The 25,905-nt window shown below is 42.6% G+C and overlaps 1 protein-coding gene across 1 annotated transcript; it reads right to left on the reverse strand.

Annotated features, from left to right (window-relative positions):
• Positions 1–1,796: 1,796 nt before the first annotated feature.
• Positions 1,797–25,887, reverse strand: LCT (lactase). Its single transcript, XM_028744924.2, has 18 exons — positions 24,411–25,887; positions 23,376–23,452; positions 21,772–21,855; positions 21,532–21,637; positions 20,870–20,948; positions 18,950–19,658; positions 15,934–16,582; positions 12,604–14,166; positions 11,197–11,465; positions 10,079–10,369; positions 8,979–9,177; positions 8,500–8,702; positions 7,406–7,503; positions 6,649–6,783; positions 6,085–6,308; positions 5,254–5,490; positions 4,800–4,900; positions 1,797–3,057 (listed from the first exon to the last, which is right to left on the reverse strand). Exons 1-18 carry the CDS (start codon positions 25,060–25,062, stop codon positions 2,932–2,934), a joined length of 5,802 nt encoding a protein of 1,933 aa, XP_028600757.2. The 5' UTR covers positions 25,063–25,887; the 3' UTR covers positions 1,797–2,931.
• Between the last annotated feature and the right edge of the window lie 18 nt (positions 25,888–25,905).

Consider the following 25,905-nt stretch of genomic DNA (forward strand, 5'->3'; position numbering starts at 1 on the left):
CAGCACATGGAAACACAGTTTACCTTCCCGCCGGAGCGGTACCTATTTATCTACTTGCACTTGACGTGCTTTCAAACTGCTAGGTGGGCAGGAGCAGGGACTGAACAACGAGAGCTCACCCCGTCGTGGGAATTCGAACCGCCGACCTTCTGATCCGCAAGCCCTAGGCTCTGTGGTTTAACCCACAGCGCCACCTGCGTCCCTTTAAAAGCTTAGGAAAGGTGTATTCTCTTTTCACTCAGAAGGAAATCAAGAAAGAAGTAGAAAGAAGAAAAAGTGGAAAAGATATGTTGGAGTACAAAAGGAAACAAGAAGAAGAACTTACAAAGCGAATACTGGAAGAAAGGAACAGAGAAAAGGCTGAAGACAGAGCTGCTAGGGAGCGCATCAGACAGCAGATTCAAATGGTAAGTCATCTGTTACAAGGGGGCCTTCAACAAAGTGTTGCGTTGCGGTGTGCTCTCTGTTCAGGATGTCAGCCACTCTATTCCTGTCCACCGTCTTCCCCTCTCTCCAGTTTCCTATCCCGCCCCCCCCTGCCGGCCAGTCAGCATTTCACTCTCACTCATTTTTCTGATACTCCTTTGTGTGTTGAATATGGAGCATCACTCAAATAACTGAAAACTCTATTAGTACAGTATATATGATTTATTAGGTTAGCTTCTTGGAAAATAGTAAATTCTTAGCAAATTGACCTTCAATATACCACATTTTCCCATGTATAACACCCCCATGTATAAGACAACCCCTATTCTTTGGGACTTCAAATTAAGGAAACGGGGAGATTGCTCAGAGTTGTTGAGCTTTTTTGGGGGGGGGGATAGGGAACTGGGGGGGGGGGGGACACACCTCGCTGAAGCCACCAATCGTTTGTCAGTTCAAACACAATGGATAAGCAAGGCTTCCAAACTCCTATTCCCAGTTGCACACAGGGAGGAGGGAGAGGACAAATCTAAGACTCACTCACCTAGGCTCGTTCATGGCATGTTAAAGCGTGGTTTAGCATGAAGATGACATGTGAAAGTTAAGTGTTCATTGAATATAATAAATGAGAACAAATTATGTCCCTCACTACATACAAGTTGGTAGTAATTTCTTTCCATGAGACTGCATTGAATAAAATAGCCTCGATTGGGCCATGGTAACATGTAGTGAATGTCTTTGTCCTCTTATGAAGGATCGTGCTGAAAGAGCAGCTCGTTTTGCAAGGTCCAAGGAAGAAGCAGAAGCTGCAAAAGCTGCTGCTCTCCAAGCTAAGCAGGCTGAAATGGAAGCCAGGAAGGAATCATCACAGAGGGAAAGAAGGTGAATTCTTTTTCATCCCTTCGTCCAACTCTTCCCATTCCCTTCACCTTGTACACACCAACTTCCTCATTTATTGTAGCACCATGCATTTTTTGCTTTGTTGTCTCACTCCTTTATCAGCCCATACAATTAACCTTCTTTGCCCCCTATCTCTTGGTAAAACGATAAAACCCTCAGCCGAGAACATCTTTCTTCTGTATTCTGTATATTCTCTTAGTGTGCTACTGCTGCTAAAGAGATGTCAACTAATAATTTGATCTAACTTAAAAATAAGTGCAGTTGATGAACTCTGCCTCTCTAATATCCCCTGGTATATGAGTGAAGCATTTAAAGGAATTTAAGTGATGGAAGCTGTTCTTAAAATTCATTCTTAAACTGATATATTTTCCCTAGTGCTATAGCAAGAATTCAGTTTCGCCTTCCAGATGGATCCTCTTTTACCAATAGTTTCCCTTCGGATGCCCCGTTGGAAGAAGCCAGACAATTTGCTGCACAGGTAAATGAGGATCTGTTTTATTTTTAAGTTATAGAAGAGCATGTATGTATAGTTACCATAATCGCTTCAGGATTTTTGAGAGAAAGATGGAACGCTTTGAGGAAAAAACAGGTGGCAGCTTTGGCCCTTTGTCTCAATGCTTGGGAGGGTTTTAAAGATGCCAGTTATTGATCTTGTTAGTGTATAACATTGAGCATAAATAATGTGGGTCAGTTGCATTAACACAACTACAAACCACAAGCAGCTAAGTGAGTTGGTCTTCAGTTTGTTTCCCACTGCGGTAAGGGCAGTTGAGAAATGGGGACTCTGTGTGCACCAATTTGCATCTTGCACACAAGCTAACTACCCTACTATCTAAACAATTGTAAACTGTTCTGAGAATATTTGTTAAACTAAATGAAAGTTTTACAACCTTATACATGTCACTACTCGTTTTGGTCTGGCCACAAAATAGGATGCTTCCAGGTGTCCTCAAACTTGCCCTAACTGGCATACCTCTTGCGTAATTTTTGGGTCCTGTGTCTTCAGAAGACAAAAATAGTAGGTGTTGGGCACAGATACCATGTGTAAATTAAGAGTGTTGTTTTCCCCCTTTGAAATAACTTATTTTGAGATGAAGCTCTGTATTTCATGGTTAAAGGTCCTTCCCATTTTTATTTCTAAATTTTAAAGGGAATACAAAGTACTTACCTGATTTGTTCTACTACAGACAGTTGGCAACACATATGGCAATTTCTCATTGGCGACAATGTTCCCCAGGAGGGAATTTACCAAAGATGATTATGGGAAAAGATTAGTGGACCTGGAACTTGCCCCAAGTGCTTCCGTAGTATTGTTGCCGGTAAGTGTGCTTTATGGAAAAGATTATTCAAATTGTATCATGAACTGTTTTACAACCATCCAATATTACTTCTTGAAATAACCTCGTGTATTTATGGAGTTTCTTCTAGAGTCCAGTTTTCAGTCCTGTTTGTTTTGTATCTTCAAACAGGCAGGAAGGCCAGCAACAGCAGTTGTCCAGTCTTCCAGTGGAGATTTTTGGAGATTCCTGGGTACTATCCTTTATCCACTCATAGCTGTTTGGCGATTTATTAGCAACTTCCTGTTTACGAATCCTCCTCCTTCCCAGCCTACTGCAAGACCTCATCAGCAGGATCACTCAAACCCTTCAGCATCGAACACTGCAGAATCAAGCAGGTAGGACTGACAAGTGTTCTTAAATTATTGTTTTTCACTCCCTCTGGTAGATGCACGGGCTTGGGAGAAAGACAGGGTTTTCCCTTGTTTAGGCTGGGATACAGAGAAACTCCACATGAATAACTAACATGTCAGTGGCTCAAACTGGCTTCTATGGACAGGATACCATGTTGTAATCCAAATCTACTTTTTGTTGGGCGATTACAAATAGCAGTGTAGGAGTAAGCAATAAGAATACACAATGTGTTGCATGCTCCCTGGCCATCTTTGCTTGGTAGGGTTTCTTTCTGAAACAGCAGTTTGGATTTCCATGCCAGCTGCTGCCAGAAAGATAGCTTCTGAAATGCATCCAGGAGCATTTAAGATTACATTTTGTGAATGTGCCAAATTAATATCACCATGAGCCAGGAAGTGATGGCCTGGAACTGGCAGCAAACATGTCAGTGCACTATATAGGTGACATTCCCTCTGTTCTTCAGCTGAATTCACTCTAGGGTGCATTTTGAAGGAAATAAAAACTACCTTTTGTACGTTGAAAGGGGTATTAATGTGAACTGAATCAAATTCTCCAGTTACTTCTCCCGGGTGGAGGGGTGCTAGAATTGAATCAGGAGCTGAAGGAATGGTACCTTCTGATGTCTAGAAAACATTGCCACTGTAAGGATTTAATCTCAAACCACATTTCTTCTTTATTTAGACAAGCAGTCAGGAAACGAGTATTGGAAAAACGGGGTGAAGAATTCAAAAAAGAAGGCAAAATCTATAGACTGAGAACTCAGGATGATGGAGAAGATGATAACAATACTTGGAATGGAAATTCAACCCAACAGATGTAGTTTTTATGAGTAAACTGTGCATAGTAATCATTGATTTTTCCCTTTGATTTAGTTTAATCCTTCTGCTGCACAGGTGGGCTTGTATGAGTATGCTGCCTGCATTATGCCATATTCCTGTCATAGCACATGGAATAAGGTGTTAATTGTGTAGCTGGATACTGCAACTGTAACTACTGTCAAAAGCTCAAAGAATGTAAAAAAATCCCCATCTTCCATCAGCTTTCAGAATTTCATACTAACTAGCCCTGTTGTCATCTGAAGGCACTTTTTAATCTATATAAATCTTGGAACAAATCGGAAGCCCAGATTAAAACAAGAGAGTCTGACTAGCAGAAGCATAATACCTTGCAAATTGGATAACTTATTTTTCCCCCTTTAGTGCTTCTGCAACTACAAGACTGTACTGGTAGTTTTTAATCTCAGAGCATTCAATAAAGGTTTTCAAAAAAAGAAGTCGTCTGTATGTTATTTAGAAGTTCTCTGATACCAACTTGACACTTTGCAATATGTTCACCTTGTTCATTTATTTTAAAATTGTCCCCACCCCTTATTCCCAGGGTGAACTGCACATAACAATTCAAGGAATATTGAATTGAATATTGAAAAATATTAAATTCAACAATAGGTATTAAAATCAGTGCTTTTTTTCAGGGAGTATTCAAGGGTACATAGTACCAGCACCTCTTCTTGTTGTTTAAAAAGTATAGCACTTACTGTAACAACTTCATGCTGAGTACCGGCACCTATTTTTTCTAGAAAAAAAGCACTGATTAAAATAATTGTGTGTCTGTTCTAAACATGGGCAGGAGAAAAAACTATCGCATGATAAACTAATTAAATGCAAGCTGCAATATTTAAAAACTTTTTTGGCTAGCTTTTTTGGTCCTTTTTCTATATAGATATGAAAAAAGAGCAATGCCTAGCACAGACATTAAGAGTAGGGAAAAGAGCACATAAAGGCCTACTTCTGCATTAGACGAAGTCAAGTCCAGTCCCAAAAACTGCACCTTCATGGCTGAATTGTCGATAGGCCGAGTAGTGCTGCTTGTTGGCGCCATAGTAGTACCTAGAAATGTAAGTGAAATTCACATGAATGACACTATGAGCAGGGAGTTCTGATCACCCCTCATTTAAATCTTTTTTACTTGCTTCTCCAGCCTTCCAAAATACATCAGGCCACTCGGGCAACTTTTCTGTAAAAATCTAGACTAAATCATTTAAGGACATTACACCAAAGATTATTTTTTTTACACAGCCAACTTCTATTACCATATACCACCTTACTTTCCAGAATCAGATGTCATTAACACGATATGCAAGTTTTCTATAAAAGCAAAGTTAAAAGTTTTAAACATTTAGGTTATTTTTACTGTACCACTTCATGGATTTTCCTAACTCCGCAATTAGTAATTTACCTACCTCCAGATTGTGACTCAAGGCACAAATGAGGCCCAGTGGCTGGATCTGGAAAGCCATTACACCGGATGATAGATGAATAATATTTTGAAGACTCCTTTGGAATTCTGGATAGATTTGGGTCTGTAAAGTTGGTGTAATACAACCCAAATCTTTCAGCAAAGCCCACTGCCCATTCAAAATTATCCATCAGGCTCCATACAGTGTAGCCTCGCAGATCAACACCATCAAGTACAATTCCTGTTGGGGGGGGGAAGAGTTTTAAAATGCAGCCCTATACATGCTTACACTATAATGATCAACAGGGAGTGAAAACTAAAGACCCCTTATTAACACTAGGTGCTTTACAAAGTATCCATTCCTAACAGAGATTGGCTGCACCTTAAAAATCCCAAATTCCTTTTGTATCCACAATCTGGATGATCAAAAAGTCATCAATTAATGGATTTTTTTCTCACGTCTTCATATGTACTGGCGATGACAACAATGAAACCAGACAGTGGTAACCATTTTAGAGGACGTAATCCGGAGTAAGAGTATGATCTTGTGTCAATGGGAATTAAGCAACATATTCTGTCTTGATTTTGCAGAGTAGTCTTTCACCCCTGAAGTCAATAGAAAGTGGAAGTCCTGGGGCAGTTGCAGAAGACATGGCAACTCCCACATTAGAAACCAGTCTTGCTTTCTGCCCAGCCCTATGCAGATAAAGGGCCTTACCACCAACTCTGTTGCAAGGAATGCAGGGCAGGGCAGAGGATCACAGATAAATTTTAATCCATGTGTCACAAACATTTGGGGGGTGATTTGGAACCAAGCGGAGAGGAAACCACGTACCTTTTAAAGCTTCATTGATGTAGCTCCTTAAGTAGTGTATTCTCCAAGTATCATTGAATCCCCCATCTATACGCTCTGAAATCCCATTCTCGGTCACATAAATAGGTGGGTCATTGTATTCTTTCTTGATCCACTTCAGGAGCCTCCTGAAGCCGAAAGGGGTCACCTTCAACCAAAAGGAACCAGAGCCCAGCCAGCTGCGGTCTGTTATAGAGGCAACACCCCTGCAAAAAAGAACATGATAATAATGTGGGAAAAGTTTATTTGTATTGATCCATTAAAGTCAGCTAGACATAAATCATGAAGACTGGTCAGCTGTAACCTCTTTTGTTGGGGGCTTAAGTGTGATGCAGTGTCCAATGCACTGGGTTTAGAGAGGAAAATGGGTACTCAGCCTTAAAACTTTCTAGTAGATCACCAACTTGATGCCTTCCAGATGTTTTGGTATACAATTTCCATCAGCTGCAGCCAGCCCAACCAAGATTATTAGGCACAGAGTGAAAGCACAGATTCCAGAAAAGTATGCATGCATTGATGCAGTATGAAGTCATGCTCACATCTTACCTATCAGCATCGTAGGATGTAAAGAGAGAAGAATAGTTTAAGTTGGATGCCAATACTGTTGTATAGTGGTTCAAACCAAAGAAGTCAAAGGTGCCTTTAATCCTCTGCTTTTCACTTTCAGTAAATTCAGGGAGTCTGCAACACACACAAAATGGGAGAGAGGCTCACATAGATGCATTTAACAAAAGGGAAAGCTTCAATTATCATCATACTTACTTTTTAAAAGAAAAGGGCACTGTCATTCAGAGCAAAAGTATTGTTTTTAAAAGCAACAGCTGGTAGCTGGAAATTTTAACATGAACAGTAATGATGACCACATGTACTTCACCTTATTCAAAGAGCAGGTACTCTAAAAGACTAGTCCCCTGCTTTGTCTCAATCACCACCCTTTCCTGCTCCCTTGCTGTACTACAGTATTACAGGCTCTGAACATACCCTGGATGGAGGAGAAGGAACTTTCAATATAGGGTGGATCTGTTTCAAGGGGAGTTTAGTCACAACTGTGCTTTAGCTGCTGATTGCCTGCGGCATTAAGCAAAGAGGGCAGTGCACACCAGGAGGAAAACAGCAGCACAGGAAAACTACTTTGGGGAGGGTAGATTTGTTCTTGGACACAGCCAGGGTGGCTCTTCAAAATGAGTGGTTTATTTTTATTTCAACAATTTAGATAGAATTGCTTCTAAGTGACATGAGCCAACAGTATGGACCGCCCATGGTTGTGGTCCAGCTGCTGCAGTTAGTCCTGCCAGACACTTACCTCGATTGGCCGGCACTTCTCTCTTGTATCCTCCTTTTCATCACCTCGCTATAGTCACCGTTTCTGAAGATAGGGTGAGCAAACCAACCAGCAAAGAACTACAACAGGGAAATAAAAAGGGATGCTTATTAAGCAACGCTTTGGCAACAGGTCTCTTGGCTGAATCAATAATTACCAGTTCGTCAGACTGACCCAAAAGGCAAAGTCTCATCCCTGTCTCCAAGTGTCTGTTTTTAAAGGATAGTGCAACACCCCCCAAGGTATCCAAACAATGGCAGCTGACTGGTCAGGATGGTGGCCAACATTATGATTTGAATGTTCAGATGAAATATGGTGCCCAAGGATCAACACCTTGGGTCCTTTCGAAGGATTGACATCTTGTTTTGCTGAGTCTCTGAAGAAGAGTTAAGGACATAATACAAGAGCCTACTTGAGGAGGATAAAGGCCCACCTAGTCTAGCACTCTGTCCCCATAGAAGCCCCAAAGGGAAACCTGTGAGCAGAACCGGAGTGCAACAGCACTCTTCCCAGCAACTGGTACACAGAGGTTTACTGCCTCCAACAGTGGAGGAGTTTTGTAAGACAAGAGCGTTAGGTCACATCTGGCCTTTGCAATACAGTGTTGCTCCAGGTGGAAAAAGGCCTGCAAGGCAGGAGGTATGCATGCACAGCTTAGCTGCACAGAAGTGGAAGCGAGGTCAATCTGGGCACCATAGGCGGGAGCCCTATGTGGAGGGAGGGAGGGACACACACACACACACACACACACACACAGACACACACACACAACTCCAATCATACCAAGACTGATCATTTATGCATTGACTGGAGGCCTGGCTGGTGCACATTCAGGAGCTAGTCCATGCGTTCTTGATAGCTTCTTCATGTGTTTGGTACCTACAGCTACCAAATGTCTGAGCAGAGGTTTTGTGTCTGCTCTTTCTCTAATTGGAAGAGCACATACCCATTAGTGTAGTCCTGGCTACTGCAAAGCTGGCAAAGGTGCTATACCGCAGACACTGCCCTAAGGAAGTGAAAGCAGGGTGTGTGGCTAAAATGTACAGACGTGGGTCCCTGTGGAGTCATCACATTACCTGGACATATCTCCTGGCAGCGTCGAGGTCCTCCTGCTTGGCAGGGTTCTTGGGTTCAGCCCACTCTACGCTGATGGAAAGAGAGATCAATCCTCCTTGCTTTGGGCGGTATGTTTCATTGTAAAGATGCCAGACTTCTGCGTGGGCCTTGATCAAGTTGTGGCCCACTATGTAAGGGGCTCGGCCTGGTCTGGCAGAGATGCCTAAGAAGACAACATGATTGGAAGTGCGTTATTCTGCAGCACTGGACTCAGCTGAAGCAGCAATTAATGGTGCATTTTGATAGCATTTCACAATATTTCTAGGCAATTTGACTTTCAACCAGGAGACACCTTCAAGAAAGGCATCAGACTGTCTCCCACCTTCACTGGGCATCTATCACAAAGCTGTGTTCTCACAAATAACCACACAAGTTCAGATCATCAGTGTCCTTTGGTTCTGTAGAGCATTGCTCTTGCCAATAAGAACCTACACCTTACCTGGAGCTGAGACTCCATAACCGTAACCAATGTTAGCAATGGCATAGGGCTCATTCAAGGTTATCCAGAATTTCACCTTCTCTCCAAATCTTTGGAAAAGGATCTCTGCATAATCTTTAAATTTCTGGATTATAGTCTCATTTTCCCACCCTCCAACATCTTGAAGGGCCTGAGGGAGGTCCCAGTGGTACATAGTTACCTAGAGATGGAGACAAGACATTCACAAACATCTGCCATTTTGTCAAAATAACCAACCACCAAATTGTAGTAGGAAACAGGGGCAATGCAATGGGGGGGGGGGCATACAAAAGTAAAGCTAAATGTGAAGTTTGTCCATTATTTAACTATTAGGCACAGTCAGCCATTTTATGCAGATCTACCACATGTAACTCAACAACAATTCCCAGATTGCGATGGTCAGAAAGCAAACTATTTCCAGAAAACACGTGAGGATTAGCAACACCTTTTACAAGGCTATCAAGACTTTGAACGTAGCATCTTCAGTTCTCCCTTTTCCACCTTTCCCTGAACCCTCATTCAGTCAAGGAAAGTGAGAATCAAGAAAGGAGTACAATATGGGATGAATTTCAGAAGTTCTTGCGGCATGACCTGGAAGGTGTAACACAGATGGGACCTGCCATGCCTAATGGTGTCCAGAAAAAGGCTAGAGTTTGGGAGTGGAAGATGAATTCCTGATAAAAGTTTATTCTACTTCCTTGTGGATACTTGGAAGAAATCCAATGCAGAAACTTAGATTTCTGGAGCAAAGACACTGCAGTCTCTGCTCTCTTAAAAACCAAGGCAGATTTCATAACTGTTAAGTCCTATACAAACACCCTGAGCCCACATTATCTTCTGCACAAGTTTAAAATAGGTAGAGCTTATAAGTGACTCCTCTGATTAGAATAGGGCAGCATGCATTTGTGTCAGCCTCTATGAAATGGTCTCTGACCATTTAACACAAGCTAATTGAAGATGTCTGAGAATTGAAGATATTGCCAGGTTCTACACTGAACACTGATAAACATAATCTAATTAAAAATCAGACTGATAACATATGTTACACCTGTTCCCCTGCGTGCATAACTCCAATCGTTTACCTGAGGCTGGATATTGGCTGCAAGGAGAGCATCCACAAGCCTTTCATAGTATTTCAGGCCAGCTTCATTTATGTACTTGGTGGTCCCATCGGGGAGAATGCGAGTCCAGGAGATGGAAAAGCGATAATGAGTCACCTGGAGGTCCTTCAGAATAGCCAAATCTGCCTCCATCTTGTGGTAGCTGTCACAAGCTACATCTCCATTTTCATCGTTGCTGATTTTCAAAGGCGTATGTGCAAACTGGTCCCAAATGCTGAGACCTTTCCCATCCGCTCTCCATGCCCCTTCGATCTTTAAGGAAACAAATATTTCTCACATTTGTATCCCAGCTCAAGGCAACATACATGCGCCAGTCTCAGTTTTTATCCTCACAACAACCTTGTGGAAGTAGGTTAGGCTGAGAGCGACTAGGCAAAGGTTGCCCAGTGAGCTTCATGGCTGAGTAGGAATCTGAACCAGGGTCTCGCCAACCTTAGTCCACCATTTTAATCCAGGCTTCCCCAACACGGTGCCCTCCAGATGTTTTGGACTACAACTTCCTCAGCCACAAGCTGACCGGCCAATGGTCAGGGATGCTGGGAATTGTAGATCAAAACATCTGGAGGGCAACAGCTCTGGGGGGAAGGAGGCAGCTCTAACCACTATATCACCCTGGCTCTCACCCTAGTGATTCACCATCATCAAGGTCCCCAAGCCTGACAGCATTCAGCTTGCTTAGTTGGCATATTATTCACAAAATGAAGGTTTAGGATAGCTTCCACCAAACAAGCAACCATCTACCAATAGATTACCTAAACCTGGAGTTTCATTCATGTGGTCTGCAGCATGACGGCAAATCTGTGGTTGAAGACTCGCACATCCATGCCATTAAATCCTTATTTGCATTTTTATGGCTTCTTGTTGCTCCTTTTATTTCTTATATATTTATATATTACAGAATTCAAATTTCAGCACAATAAAATATGACAGGTAAGGAACAAAAGAAGCAATTAAACTGCAATTAAGTATCATACAGCATCTAGCACAGTGCATTGCAATTGCCACCAGAAGTAGAAAAATCACTAAGCTGCTCTGCGATTTTTCAAGTGGTCCGGTGGGTGGGGACCAACTAACCTAACCTGATATGCTGCTGATGCCACACTCCAATAAAAGTTCTCTGGAAATTCTCCGTAAAGGAATTCTTCCTCCTTTGGCAGAGGGATTCCATTTTGACGTATGATTCCAGCGTAATATATCGCTGAACGTTTTGGAGTTCTTGGCCTGTTCGGATTTTCAAAATCAACCTGGTGAAAGCCGAATCTTGGCTCGTAACCATTTAACCATTCAAAACTATCCATGAAAGACCAAGCAACATAGCCACGAACGTTCACGCCGTCCAGCTTGTAGGCTAAAAGAGAAAGAAACACTTGCTTAATAGACCATCAATGTAACGATGAGCAAGAAAGTAGAATTGTGAAAAAATACACTAATTACCCATTATATGTTCACATGCATATTAATAGCCAATCCTTGCCAATTCACAAGTCCCACTGACTTACTCCCTTTCCACAAGCATTATTTATTTATTTAAATTACATACCACCTTTTTCTCTCAGTACAAGAGCAGGAGATAGATAGATAGATAGATAGATAGATAGATAGATAGATAGATAGATAATGGAAGGAATTTGCACCATATTTCATTTCAGCTTACTTCATACTCATGCATTTTCAAGGATAGCAAATCCCCAAACCAGGCTTTACTAAAAACCTTATGAATTATATACCTTTAGGAAAGATCAAAAATTATATTCATTATAACTATAATTCAAAACCATTATCAAGAAAGGAAAGAAAAAAGGCCTTCTGCATACTTTACTGACGTTTTGTACTTCTTAAAACACTATTGACTGTGACACAAAGGCTGCGGTTGACCAGACTAATTTAATGCATGTAGCAGAAACAACCCTCACGTGTAGCTGTTTGGATAATCCACGGTTTGAGGCCTGTAGCCAGACATTTTGTAGAGAAAAGAGGGAGGCCTGAGGGGTTCAGAACAGTTTCAGAGCAATCAGAATATAAATACAAGTAGCCTAATATGTTTAAAGCTATTTAATTGGGTTCGGTGTTAAAACATGGGCGTGTAAAGTAAATTTCAGGAGGAACACAACCTTGATTGATCCAGACTCTAGCATGAAGGGCTGTAACCCTTGTAACCACACACCTTCTCTTGTGCTCTGGATCAATACCCTTGATCTAGCAATATACTTTAAAAAAACCCCAATCACATAACTGGTAATGGTGTCATCAGTGTGTTGTCTAATTTGGCACTCACAGAGTTCTTTTAATGATGCCTTGTGGCATATAAGCATTTTGTGCTGACTCTGCACAGTTTGGGAATGACTGATCTAGAATCTAGAACTAAAACTAGTCTACACAGACCTCTAACTGATTATTTAGCTGATTACATTGAGCAAACTTCTATTTTTACCCAGTATCTTAAAACTAGACAACCTCAACCTATTGGGTTACTACAACATCTTTACCTTTCAAAACTTCATCAATGTGTGTTTTGTAATAGAAGATCCTGCTGGTGTCATCAACATCAGACTTGGCTTTTAGCCCAACCCCGTTCTCAGTAATGTAAATGGGAGGATTGCTATATTCCTCTTTGATCCAGTTTAGCAGCCTACGCAGCCCCCAGGGCACTGCCCGCATATTTTCCATTGCTGAGCTAGGCCAAGAAGGGTCAATCTCCAATACTCGTTCTTGATCATACTCGTAAGAAGATGGTTTCAGCCTGGTGGTGCTGTGCTTTATAATTCCGGCAGTGTAATAATTCAGGCAGAAGACATCGGCTGTGCCCCTGATATAATCTTTCTCTTCTTGTGTGAAACCTGGAAGCCGGGAAGATGGTAGTTTCTGTAGTTCACTCCTGTTCCCTACTTTCCACTTCATCGCATCTGGGTAATCGCCGTTTTTAAAAATTGGGTGTGCAAACCACCCTCCCATGAACTGCAGGTAGCGATCAGCAGCTTCTACATCCCGAGGATCGCTTAGTGTCTTTGGCTCAACCCAATCCATGTTGAGACTCAGAGAGATCACACCTTTCTGACTCTCTCTGTATTTCTGGTCATATGTGTGGTAAACTCTTGCATGGGCCTTTAGTATTGCATGAGTAACACTGTAGGATGCTTTGCCCGGATTATCTTTTACATTTGGTGGGAATAATCCCGTATCGTAGCCTAGCACAGAGATGGCAATAGGTTCGTTGAAAGTAATCCAGAACTTGACCCTGTCTCCAAATGCCTGAAAACAAAAGTCTGCAAAACTATCAAACAGTTCAACCATCACAGGGTTTTCCCAGCCACCAATGTCTTGTAGAGCTTGGGGCAGATCCCAGTGGTGGAGAGTGACCATTGGTGTGATATTCTGGGCCAGCAAACCATCAATCAGCCGGTTGTAATAATCGACACCATAGTTATTTATAGAATGGTTTCTTCCATTTGGAAAGATCCGAGGCCATGCCAGGGAGAAGCGATAGGTGTTTACCCTTAAGGCTCTCAGCAGATAAAGATCTTCATCTAGTTTATTGTAGCTGTCGCAAGCTATATCTCCTGTATCATTGTTCTTAATATTCCCTGGGATGTGGGTAAAATTATCCCAGATGCTAGCTCCCTTCCCATCTGCATCCCAACCTCCTTCAGTTTGGTAGGCAGAAGTAGAAACACCCCACAGAAAATCTTCTGGGAAGGTGCCATAAAAATACGTGTCTCTTTCCAAATCAGTCTGTTTTGAAAATTTCTCCCAAACCACCTTTGCCTTTGAAGGAACTTCAGAAGCTGGTAAACTAGGCAGCCGTGGAGGTATGGAAACATCCTTTCTGAGCGGCTGGAGAAATTTTCTTGAGACCGTGCTAGGAAATCCATTATTTTCAATAATGGTGGAGAAGAAATAGGCAGATTCTTTGGGTGTCCTTTGTCTGTTTGCATCTTCAAAATTCACTTGGTGTAGGCCAAACCTTTGACTGTAGCCTGCTGGGCCTTCAAAGCCATCAATCAATGATCGGGCAATGTATGCTTGAACATCAACTTCATCTTGCTTTATAGCTGTCAATGAAGGAGATAGAATTTAGTTAAGATTTTTAATCATTTGTTTAAATACATAGCACAACCACAACTATCTTCTTCTCTCAGCATTGCAGCGACGGCATGAATTTTCAGAGGGTAGCCCATATTGTCCCGAGTCAATGCAAACTATTATTGCTATTCAACTGCACATTTGAATTTCCTTTTAAAGTCATTTGCATGTAAGAGACAATATACAAAATGGCATAGGGAAGTGATAATGCACTTAAGCAGTTCAAGGACTTTGGCCAGTTCACACAGGCATCCTCATCATTACTCAACTATACAGTACTTGGCTATACAGTACCTGGAAGAATACTTCCAGATGTATAAAGTAGCAGCCAATCATTTCTATTTGGCTTTGAGCAGCAAGTGGAGCAGCAAATCTTTTTCAGACGTCTGGAATCTACGTGGCATTCTGTAGCCAGGTGTGCAGTTCTTTTCCCCAGCTCTACATTAAAAGGTAAAGGTAAAGGACCCCTGACAGTTAAGTCCAGTCATGAACTTCTCTGGGGTTGCGGCGCTCATCTCGCTTTACTAGCTGAGGGAGCCAATGTTTGTCTGAAGAATGTTTTTCTGGGTTATGTGGCCAGCATGACTAAGTCGCTTCTGGCGAACCAGAGCAGCGTCGGAAATGCCGTTTACCTTCCCGCTGGAGCGGTACCTATTTATCTACTTGCATTTTGACATGCTTTCGAGCTGCTAGGTTGGCAGGAGCAGGGACTGAGCAACAGGAGCTCACCCTGTTGCGGGGATTCGAACTGCCGACCTTCCGATCAGCAAGCCCAAGGCTCAGTGGTTTAGACCACAGCGCCACCCACATCCCAGCTCTACATTAGGATCGTGTTTATATATTCCCTCCTCACTTATAGCACTGCAGATCGTGTATTCTTTCCCAGCCACCACACCCACAATTTAATGGTGGGGGGAGGAGTGAGAGAGAGAGAAAAGAACCATATATAAGACAATTCTGTTTGTGGCATGCAATCTTTGACGGCTCACTCCTATCAGTAAATCACTACAGGATACAGGAGTGACCAAAAAGTAATGAAGATGCAAGGTGTGAACTATAGTTCTCGTGTTCAGGCATTCAGGGGTTACAAACTAGGCATTCCTTGATGTCCTTTATCATGGGGTGACAAAATATACTCTGGCTGGGATGAATGCATTAATTACATAGTTTTCCACCAGGCTCAACTCAAAAGAGCATCCAGACCTGTTTGGAGGTGCAGAGCAAACAGTTCTGCATCTTCTAAGCAGGCAGGACAAAACGTGATAGCTAAGCAAGTAAGTCTCAGGTGATGTCCTCCAAGCCAACCTAGGTAAGCAACCTGTGTATTTCATATACTGCATTTAAGCTGCTTTTCTAACACTGTATGCCTATTACCCGGCAAAACTGTTATTTTGAGGACATTTAATTAAAGTATTAAATTTGCTTCCGATTAGTTAGGTCAGTGTCTCAAACCATTTTTAAACAAATGAAAATCATCACATTTAAAAAGTGATGTTTGCATGCCATTTTCACATGGTGAACATATCTACTCATTCCCATTCCTTTCCCCACTGGGACAGGGCATGATATTTACCGTATGCTGGAGATTGACAGGAATGTGATAAGATCTTGGAGGATATTGTGTTGAAAGGGAACAGGGGGCTAAGTCAATAAACTTGCATTCATCCTGAGAGGTTTACTTTCAATTCCCTTTTGCATGCCTGTTCCCTGCCCCAATTCATAACAGCCCCTTGTACCTTTCAAAGCCTCGTTGATATAAAGCTGGTAGTAATCCACTCTCACGGTGTCATTAACAAGATCGCCTCCGTCACCTGTTGGCGCGCCATTGTCTGCTATATAAATCGGAACCCTTGTTGTCCCAGTATATTCTTTGGACACAAACAGCAGCAGTCTCCTCAGTCCCCAAGGCACAGTGTAGAGCCAAGGGGCAGCTGTCTGCGGCCAAGAAGGATCCACATGTTGGGAAAAGTCTCCGATATCCTCATAGGTTGGAGCGCAGCTATGATTCACTGGAGCACTGATGAGCCTGGAAGTGTAGTGGGAAAGGCCGAAGAAGTCAGCCGTCCCCTTCACTTGCTGCTTCTCCTCATCGGTGAACGCGGGGAGCTTGGCGGCGGGAGTTGAGCACTGCTGGTTCTTCTCCTGGATCTGGGATTTCAGGACTTCTGGGTAATCGCCGTTGATGAATATCGGGTGAGCAAACCAGCCCAACATGAAGTGCAAGTAGCGTTCTGCCGCTTTCACATCCTCGGCACTGCTTGGGGTCTTGGGTTCAGCCCAGTCTGAATTCAATACTATTCCCACCTTCCCATGCTGTTCAGGGCGGTACTGGGTATCATAAACGTGCCAGGCTCGAGAATGAGCTTTGAGAATAACATGAGCCACCTTTTTTATGGGAAGGAAGGAAAACGTATTATTCCACTGAGTACAACTCACTGGTAGAGCACATCATTTTCATGAAGGAAGTGTCCCACATCTCATCCTTTACATGATCTATATACAGTGGTATCTCGGGTTACATACGCTTCAGGTTACAGACTCTGCTAACCCAGAAATAGTACCTCGGGTTAAGAACTCTGCTTCAGGATAAGAACAGAAATCGTGCTCCAGCAGCACGGCAGCAGCGGGAGGCCCCATTAGCTAAAGTGGTGCTTCAGGTTAAGAACAGTTTCAGGTTAAGAACGGACCTCCGGAACGAATTAAGTACTTAACCCGAGGTACCACTGTAAATGCTAGGGAAGGCCTCTGCTTGAGACTTTGGAGAACTGGTTTCAACTGCAGCAGAGAAGCGTAGCCAATATGGATTCCCTCCAGATGTTGTTGGACTCCCATTAGGCCCAGTCAGCATGGCCAAAGGTCAGGAATGGGGGGGGGGGGAGTTGTAGCCCAACAACATCTGAAGGTACAACATTGGACTACGCTTGGGCTTTCTGGACCAAGTAGAAAGACAGGTTTTTACGTACACACCATGGATATTTACAGCCCAGTACATTTCCTCATAACATTCAAATGATATTTGAGGGGCCAAAGCTCCAACCCCCTCCCACCTCAAGGCTTATAGAGATCAGATAATTATAGCAGCTTTTTGTCATACCTGAGCTCAAAATCAAGTTTGTACCACGTCATAAGGAACACTTACTACAGTCTGCAATGCAGGAAACAGTTCCTTCAAAACCAAGAGAACTACCTTCTCACTTATTTGCTTGCTGCTGCAACATTTCCAGTCCCCAACATCTGAAAACATGGCTGTAGTATATGGTATTGTAGTATCAATAAAAGTATCTGTCCTAAACTGGTTTCAATTCCAGTCTGCTAAAGATTCCATTTCTTCCCCCAACTCCTTTCTTTTGGAAGCCAAAGCATTCCAACAACTAAATCTAAATTAGCCTATATTCCAAGTAACTGGTAACATAATATACGCTCATGTGGCAGAAACTATTCCCAGAGCAGGCTAATCCAGGTCTGTCTACAGGCTGATACATGTGCTTCAAGTATTCAGAAACTTTCCATCAGCCAGTCTCATGGCAGGACAGTCACATGATGGATAGCTGTATGGTATTTGCAAGGCAATAAAAAAAATCCCTGGGATTCTTCTCTGAAGATGTCCTGACATCTACTCAATTATCTGTTTTGATGTATGGTTACTAAATCCTCACAAATCTGCCAGGAAATATCAAATGCGCCAATTGTTCTCATTATACCACCTGCTTATACATTCTGTTTTAGAAGTTCATTATAAGATACCCGATATTGGAAACCTTTGCCAACCCCTTTTAAACTTTTAAAACCCCTTGAAGCACAATAACCTAATAAAACTCTTTTCTTCCTCCTTATACCTAAGTGGTGCTCAAACATTGTGATACACTGCTCAACTGCACTATGCCCTCAAGTGTGGAAGGAGAGAAAAATTACTTCTGCTGATCCAAGAGATTCCTAGTCTACTTGTAGATATGGGTTTAAATATGCTTATTTGGACAACCGCTTCTGAATATATAGGATGCCAAATATACAGTGGCCCCTATCAGGAGCAAGATAATGTTTTTTGGGGTGTGTTTTTCCACAGTGCATGAAAATACTTCTGAGGGTCCCTTCCAATGCTACACAACCAGTGTCTCTCTAACCACACTGCGGCCACTTCCAATACTACCCTGTAGTGCCAGAAGTACATGCAAGGAATTTGTTCTATGCTGTGACACCTTTCCCTGTCAGTATTGTTCCAAGCCCTGGGAGGGACAACTCTCTGACATGGGAAGAAGCCAAGTGGTGTAAGAGCCACGAGAGAATGGCTTCCGTGCCACCACAGTTCCATTGGCAGAGACCCTTCTCTGGAATGTATCACGTCAATACCATTAAGGTAGACAAGAAAGCCAAAGAGAGCCATTTCAGAATGGAAAAAGCACAAATCCAGCCAATTTCAATTTTTTTCATTCATGTTACCTGATGTTTAAGTCAAAACATCTGGGGGTTCAAAGCCATCCTCTGAACAAGAACAGTGACCAACTGAAGGGTCAACTGTGTGCTCACACTCTTGCTGCAAGATGGTTGATATTATAGAACACGGCAGCCTGACCAGACTTAAAAGACTCATCTGCCCATTGACTCCATTCGTGCCCTCTGGCAAAATCAGACATGGGGCCAAGTCTGGTGAGAGAAGAACTAGCCAGACTAGGAGGCAATGGTCCACCTTTTCTATTTGTGGAGTCAACACAACCCGTAAAATTAGGCCCAAGCTGCTGCACTTGTTGTCAGTACCTGATAGGATGCCACGGCTGGATCAATAATTCCTGGAGGATGCTGCCCAGTGCCATAGCCAGCGTAGCTAATGACCCAGGGTTCGTGGAAGGTAATCCAGAATTTAACACGATCCCCAAAAGTGGCAAAGCAGAACTCTGCATATTCTGCAAAGGCAGTGACGATGCTCTCGTTTTGCCAGCCACCAAGATCCTGCAGAGCTCGTGGCAGGTCCCAGTGGAACAAGGTCACCACGGGCTCAATATTTGAATCCAGCAAGCTGTCTATCAGTTTGTTGTAGTAATCTACGCCTTGAGGGTTCAAGCTGCTCTTACTCCCATTGGCAAAAACCCTAGGCCAGGATATAGAAAATTTATAGATGTTTGGGTGAAGGCCTCTAAGGAGATAAATGTCATAATCCAGCTTGTGGTAGCTATCGCATGCGACATCGGCTGTTTGATTCATGTGGGCATGGCCCTGGTGCCCGTATTGATCCCAAATGCTCTCGCCTTTCCCACCCTCTCTCCAGGCTCCTTCCACATTGAAGGAACCTGTTGATGTGCCCCAGAGAAAACCACGAGGGAAAAGGTCAAGCAAGAAGGAGTCTCTCTCCTGCTCAGGTTGGCTGGCAAATCTTTCCCAAACTGCTTGATAGGATGAAAGTGGAGCAATAGTAGGTATCAGGGTTTCCTTTGCCTTTGGTTGGCCGGCCAGATTTCCTGTGTACAAGCTAAAAAAAGGAAAGAGAGAATATGTCAACAATTTAGGCACCAGGCATAAACGTTCCTCTTCTCCCAGGCCTCTGGCTAATTAAACAATCTATGGCCTTTCAAAATAGGGGAGGGGGTCATTGTTTTATTTGTTACTATGTTGTGTATTTTTGTATTGTAAACTACCCTGTGATCTTCAGAGGAAGGGCAGAACAGAAATGCAGTAAGTTAAATAAATAAATCAAACTTTTATTATCATTAAATTTTTATTTAGGATGGATAAGCATTCAAATCAGGCTGAAATTAGAGATTTCAAATATCGTGGGTATCAAACTTACAGAATTTATCCAGTTTTTTGGTTTTTTTAATATGGCAAGCCTAAATCTGTGTAACAATTATCATCTATATGTATATAGATTAGCGGTGGGGAATCATAGGCTTTGGGACTAATTGTGAACTGCTGGACCTGTCTATGTGGCCCTCAGGATTCTCCCCAGGCCACTGAGGAGGGTGCAGAGAGCATTGGCTCTGCTCTCTGACCCTCCTCAATGGCTTTCACATGGCTAGACTGTGTCCTTGAACTGTGATAATGTCTCTTGCCTTCTTGGATAGAGAAATAGGTGGAACCTCTGGCTTTCTGTAGCTGGAACGTAGCAACGTAGGAGTCACATTGATTGCTCCACTCAATTTTAGCTCTGTCCCCGCCCACTACCACCACTGCCATGTGGCTCCCAGAAGGTTGCTCATGACAGAATGTGGCCCTTATCCCTGAATAAAAGAAACTCTAACTATTCAGCTAAACATACAGCAAGCCAAGATTCATGAAGCCTGCTAGTCTATGTTCCATATTTATATGACACAGTTGAAACGTTATTTGCTATATCCTGATTAAATATACATATACCCAGTGCTTTTTGTAGTTAAAAAAAAAAAAAAAGAGCTGGCAGGACTCATACCTTGATAAAAATGACATTGGTGCCAGCACAAAATGGCTGCCAATGTCAGCAACAACAAGAACAAAAAAAAGTAACAGTATTGCATACCATAGAGTACCATCATTGGAATATACCTCTATATTAGACACTTGTATACACATGCACACACGTATGCATCCAGAAACACACACATACACACACAAACATATTCCTGTGTAAGGACTGCAGTCTTAATTGTGCAAGTAGCACAGCTTCATAACCAAACTAATTTAACATTAAAAATAAACATTTTGTACCAAATTGCTTGAACGGACGAGCTGTTCATGACGCAATTCACATCATACCCTATTGCCCATGCTTGAACTTCAGAAATGGCTGAAAATAGAGGGGCGGGGGGGGGGGATGAAGGAAGAGAAGAGAAGTTTATCAGCACAATGGAAAAGGGCAGACATTAGGCTAGTAACATCCAGTCCTATGCTATAGTTCTTTTACAGTGAAGCCAAACTTCCTGTAAATAGTACAAGGTCTCTCTCGTACAATAATAGTGGGGACAGGCGGTAGTGGGGAGAGACTTGGCTCATTTCCACCAGGAGCTGTGCATTCAGTATTGTGGGCCCAATTCTGTGGCACTTTCTCACAACTGAGATCAGACAGCAGCCCCCTCCCCCCCACCCAGGCGAAATTGGTGAAGGCAAATTTTTCATTTCAGCAGGTGTTTAAAATAGCTTTTCTGATTTTACTGTAAACTTTAACCAATTCTATCCTCAGTAAATCTTTTGAAACTTTACTATATACCACTTGGAGACCATGCTATTAGGTGATATATAAAGGGTTGAAATAAATACATACATATACGGACGACAGCATAGCCTGTATTGTATCTCACTTCCACCCACACATCCAAATACCACACAGGCAAGCCACAAGACCACAGTTCCTTCCTACAGAAGACACTTACCACTGAAAATGGAAGCCACTGTTGCAAATCGGTTTTCTTGCAAGGAGGGACACTCGTGGAACTTGAGACTAAAGAGCAAAATACCCATATTGTTCGTCCCCATATGCTATAAACAAAAAAGCAAAGCAAAATGCATGAGTTATATCAAGGAGGACTGTCAAAACTGTGTGACATCACCTCCCGTGTCCATCTATAACAGATAGCATCCATAGAACGCTTGGTACAATTGCTAAGAATTACCTGTAGCTCATCCAGGAACTTTTGGAAAGCTGCTTCCCTTTCACAGTTGTACTGAAGGTTGAGAGAGAGAAAGTCTAGAGAGTCCTGGAATCAAAACAGAGAATTGTCACAGAGAGATATAGCATTTATAATAACTGAAGTTACACTTTAGGCAGCAGGAACATCTATTATTATTTTATATTTGGAACCAGAGTATCATTGAATATAAGAGGATGGTTCCTCTATTGACATTCTTCCTTATTATCTAGGTGGGATTCAATTGGGCAAGATTTTGGCTTGCACCATGGGGCTCCTCCCTCCTCTCCCCAAGTCCCTAAAATTTGCTCAGGGGAGGGTGTTGCGAGGACACCCAGAAAAGCACACAAGAGTAGGGGGGATCATTCCATCTGACTAGCCGAAATGCTCTCCCTAACGGAATGATTGACATAGTGCGCCGTAAATTATGTAACAATTAACTCCACCTCATTCTCAAATAAAGAATCATTAACGTGTCACCAATTTTCTTGGAGAGCTCTTTAACTGAAGTTTCATGGGGTGAGGGTTAAGAGAAATTCTGAATCATCTTGCATGTCATGCTTCTGGTTTTCCCCCCTCACATGTAAAATGCCATTTTGAAAAATAATGAAAGGTTGGTAAATGATCTTTAAGAGTGATAAATTAAAATAGTTAAAATAGATATATTTTAACTATATATGAAAATGAAAAATGGGTCTGTGGGTTGACATTTTCAGGGAATACCTCTGGTTGTTATGAGGTAAAAAGGTAAATAAAGGATCGCTGGACGGTTAAGTCCAATCAAAGGCGACTATGGGGTGCAGCGCTCATCTCACTTTTCAGGCCGAGGGAGCCAGCGTTTGTCCACAGACAGCTTTCTGGGCCAGCATGACTAAACCGCTGCTGGCGCAACGGAACACCGTGGTGGAGACCAGAGCGCACGGAAATGCCGCTTACCTTCCCACCGCAGTGGTACCTATATATCTGCTTGCACTAGTATGCTTTCAAACTGCTGGGTTGGCAAAAACAGGGATAGAGCAATGGGAGTTCACCCTGTCGGATGGAGTTGAACCACTGACCTTCTGATTAGGTGCATGCATTTCATTCACATGCACACCCCATACGCATAGTTCATGTTACATTATCCAGAGGCACATCCCATGTTCCCTCTTCCCCACCAATTTCTTTACCTTCTGCTGAGTATTTTTCATGGTAGATTTCATAAGCTTTCTCATGTGCTGAAGCTAGCAAAAAGCTAACCCAAGAGGCTTACTAGTTTAGGCCACAGCACCACCCACACCTCTCAATTATGAGAAAGTGACAACTATGTATCTATCTAGAAAGAGGCAACTCTGCTTTGGCAAATAACTTCCAGAGAGTTGTTAACTTGCCTAGGGAGCTTATGGGGAAGAACAGTTAAGATATCTTATAAAACAAGCAAATAAACAAGCCACTGATATGCCCACCCTTCAATCATTTGTCTAACCCCCTTTTATAACCATCTAAGTGGCAATGGGTTTCACAAAAGAATTACGCATTGAAATAATTTCTTTCCTCTGGCTTTACCGGATATGCTGTTGTAAGAGTCCCAAGAAAATAAAAGGCGTTACCAGAATTGAAGTCAATAAAGATCTTGCTGACACCAGCCCAGCATCACTAACATCTAGTGAAATGGACACTTTCCCATCTGTAAATGAGAAAAAAAGTATGTTGTCAATTTTATTTTCAAAATTTCAATGCAAGGAGGGGGGGAATGGAGAGGGAATACTTTCACTAGAAGCAATCTCCAGGAATTCCTTTATTGTTTTCTCATTATATACTGTATTGGCCTGAATATAAGCCTCACTTTCCCCCCAAATTCTGACTGAAAAGTTAAAGTGCGGCTTAAATTCGCGACCTTATAAAAATGGGCTTTTACGATATCGCTGCTGAAACAGACATACGGTAAAACGGTATGGGCATGAGTGCCTGCAGAATTTTAAGGGAGCAGCTTATATTCAGGTATTTTTTTTTCCTCCCCCCCCCCCCGAATTTTAAAGGTGCGGCTTATATTTGAGTGTGGCTTATATTTGGGCCAACACGGTAGTGACATCAACATTCATGTGCTTTACAAACTGATCTCTGCCCCAAGAAGCTTACATTCTAAGGTTGGTGGAGTATACTGCATGTAATATATTCAAGTAATGTGCGTTCGTCTGAATGAACTTCTGCTTAGTATCAGGAGGAGGAGGACAACACTTAAGCCTTAATGGAAAAAGTGTGGGCTGAGAGATTTGAATGAAGAGATCGTTCTGATTTTAGCAGTGTTCTCTCCGCATCATTCTTAAATATCATAAGGCTCCTTGGCCCATTTGTTCAGCAGACAAGAAATAATTTTGGCAGGAGTCTTAGAAAGATGGCGCAGGACAATGACTGGGGCCATCTAAGAGGCCTGGTGGGCCAGAAAAGAAGAAGTCAAAGGATTTTTTTTCTTAAATGAAAGACGTCCCTCCCCTCCCAGCAAGAGAGTGATCAGAACTTCCAAGGCCTGTGCAGTATCAGTCTTCCATATGCATTTCATTCACATGCACACCCCATACGCATAGTTCATGTTACATTATCCAGAGGCACATCCCATGTTCCCTCTTCCCCACCAATTTCTTTACCTTCTGCTGAGTATTTTTCATGGTAGATTTCATAAGCTTTCTCATGTGCTGAAGCTAGCAAAGGGAGGGCCAGTGGATCTCCGTGAGGCAAGCGCTCTACGTCCTCAGGCAGGCTGCCAAAAGTGAGCCAGGTGTCCACCAAGTCACCAAAAGACGCAAAGGAAAATTCTGCATATTCCACGAAAAGGTCGGTGAAAGTCACAGATTTGCTCAAAGCAAGCCGGGTCTCCAAAGACTTCGGCAAACGTTTCTGATGTAGAATTAAAACCGGTTCGATGTCAGCTGCTTTGAGAGTTCTCAGAAGTTGTCTGTAGCATTCAACGTTCGTCCGGTTGGGGTTTCGGGCATTTGCCTCTGGAAGGATGCGAGTCCAAGGCAAGAAGACTTTAAAATGGGTCACACCACTTGCACGGAGCTCAGCGAAGTACGGTGGCAGAGAAGGTAAGGAAGGCCCATTGCAAAGATAGTCTGACTGTCCCGTTGCAGAATTGAGAGGTTCTCTTAGAAGTCCACTTTGGAAGTTTAAATTACTTACTAAGTCATCGCTAAGAGGGCCGGCGACTAAAATAAATTTCTGAGTAAGATCCCAGCCTACTCCAAAGCAAGGCAAAGGAAACAAAAAAACCAAACACACCTTGTACACCAGTGCCATATCTGCTAATGCAATGGTGGAAGAACTTGTGCCACTCTTATACTACATCAGAGATAATAAAATAAACAACTTGTGCAATCACAAAGATGCAAAGTTCCCTAACCTCAACGTACACAAAGATAAGACAATCAAAGGTTTAAGTCCCACTGAAGGTGCTATTATTAATGAATCATATGCAGAGTATTGGAGAAATGAAGTTGCTGGGCTTAACAATACAGGCCTGAATGCAGATATTGGAAAAGTCCATTTAGATAACCAGAAGATACTAAAATGCAGGGCTCCCAAATCTAAGCTGCTAACACAAGTGCAGAGAATTGGAAGGAAAACAGTCAACGTTCCCCTCGATAAAAAAAACAACTTGTTTTCTACCCAAAGTTTACTCCGAGATCAGAATAAGAAAATAATAGTAAAAAACAGGATGCAGAAACTCTTAATCACAGAATAGACAGCATGTCAACTATGATTATTGTGTGGGCTTGTCTTCCATTTTAAAATAAAAACAGGAACTGACACTGGTGGGACGGGGGCGACGGCAACGACAAGTGACCCTTCCTCCTGTGCCTTTTCCTCACCCCAAGTTACTGCCACCCAGATACTTTGGGAGCAAATAGCCGGGGGTGAGGATTGTGGTCAGGAAAACAGCATGTGTGGGAAGTCAGACCTGCCCTTGCATGCCATGGCCTGCATTCCCATCCCTGTATTGATAAAACCAAGTGCAGGCCTGGGATAGAGCCTCACATGGCAAATGTATCATCTATTCATGGTCTTAATGTGTTTCTGTGTGAAGGTCTGTCCACATGGTGAGGGTGAAATCATCATATTCATACCAAGTCCAAAACATTT

This window comes from Podarcis muralis, chromosome 1 (genome assembly GCF_964188315.1).
Source record: "Podarcis muralis chromosome 1, rPodMur119.hap1.1, whole genome shotgun sequence".
Lineage (NCBI taxonomy): Eukaryota > Metazoa > Chordata > Lepidosauria > Squamata > Lacertidae > Podarcis > Podarcis muralis.

Excerpts from the sequence above, each read along its gene's own strand:
- LCT (XM_028744924.2), bottom strand. The coding sequence starts at position 25,062 with ATGGCACTGGTGTACAAGGTGTGTTTGGTTTTTTTGTTTCCTTTGCCT. Across the intron at positions 4,901-5,253 it reads CCTTGAGTCACAATCTGGAG|GTACTACTATGGCGCCAACA; the intron begins GTAGGTAAATTA and ends TTACATTTCTAG. Across the intron at positions 3,058-4,799 it reads TGACTTCGTCTAATGCAGAA|CCCGTGCATCTACCAGAGGG; the intron begins GTAGGCCTTTAT and ends CTTTCTCCCAAG.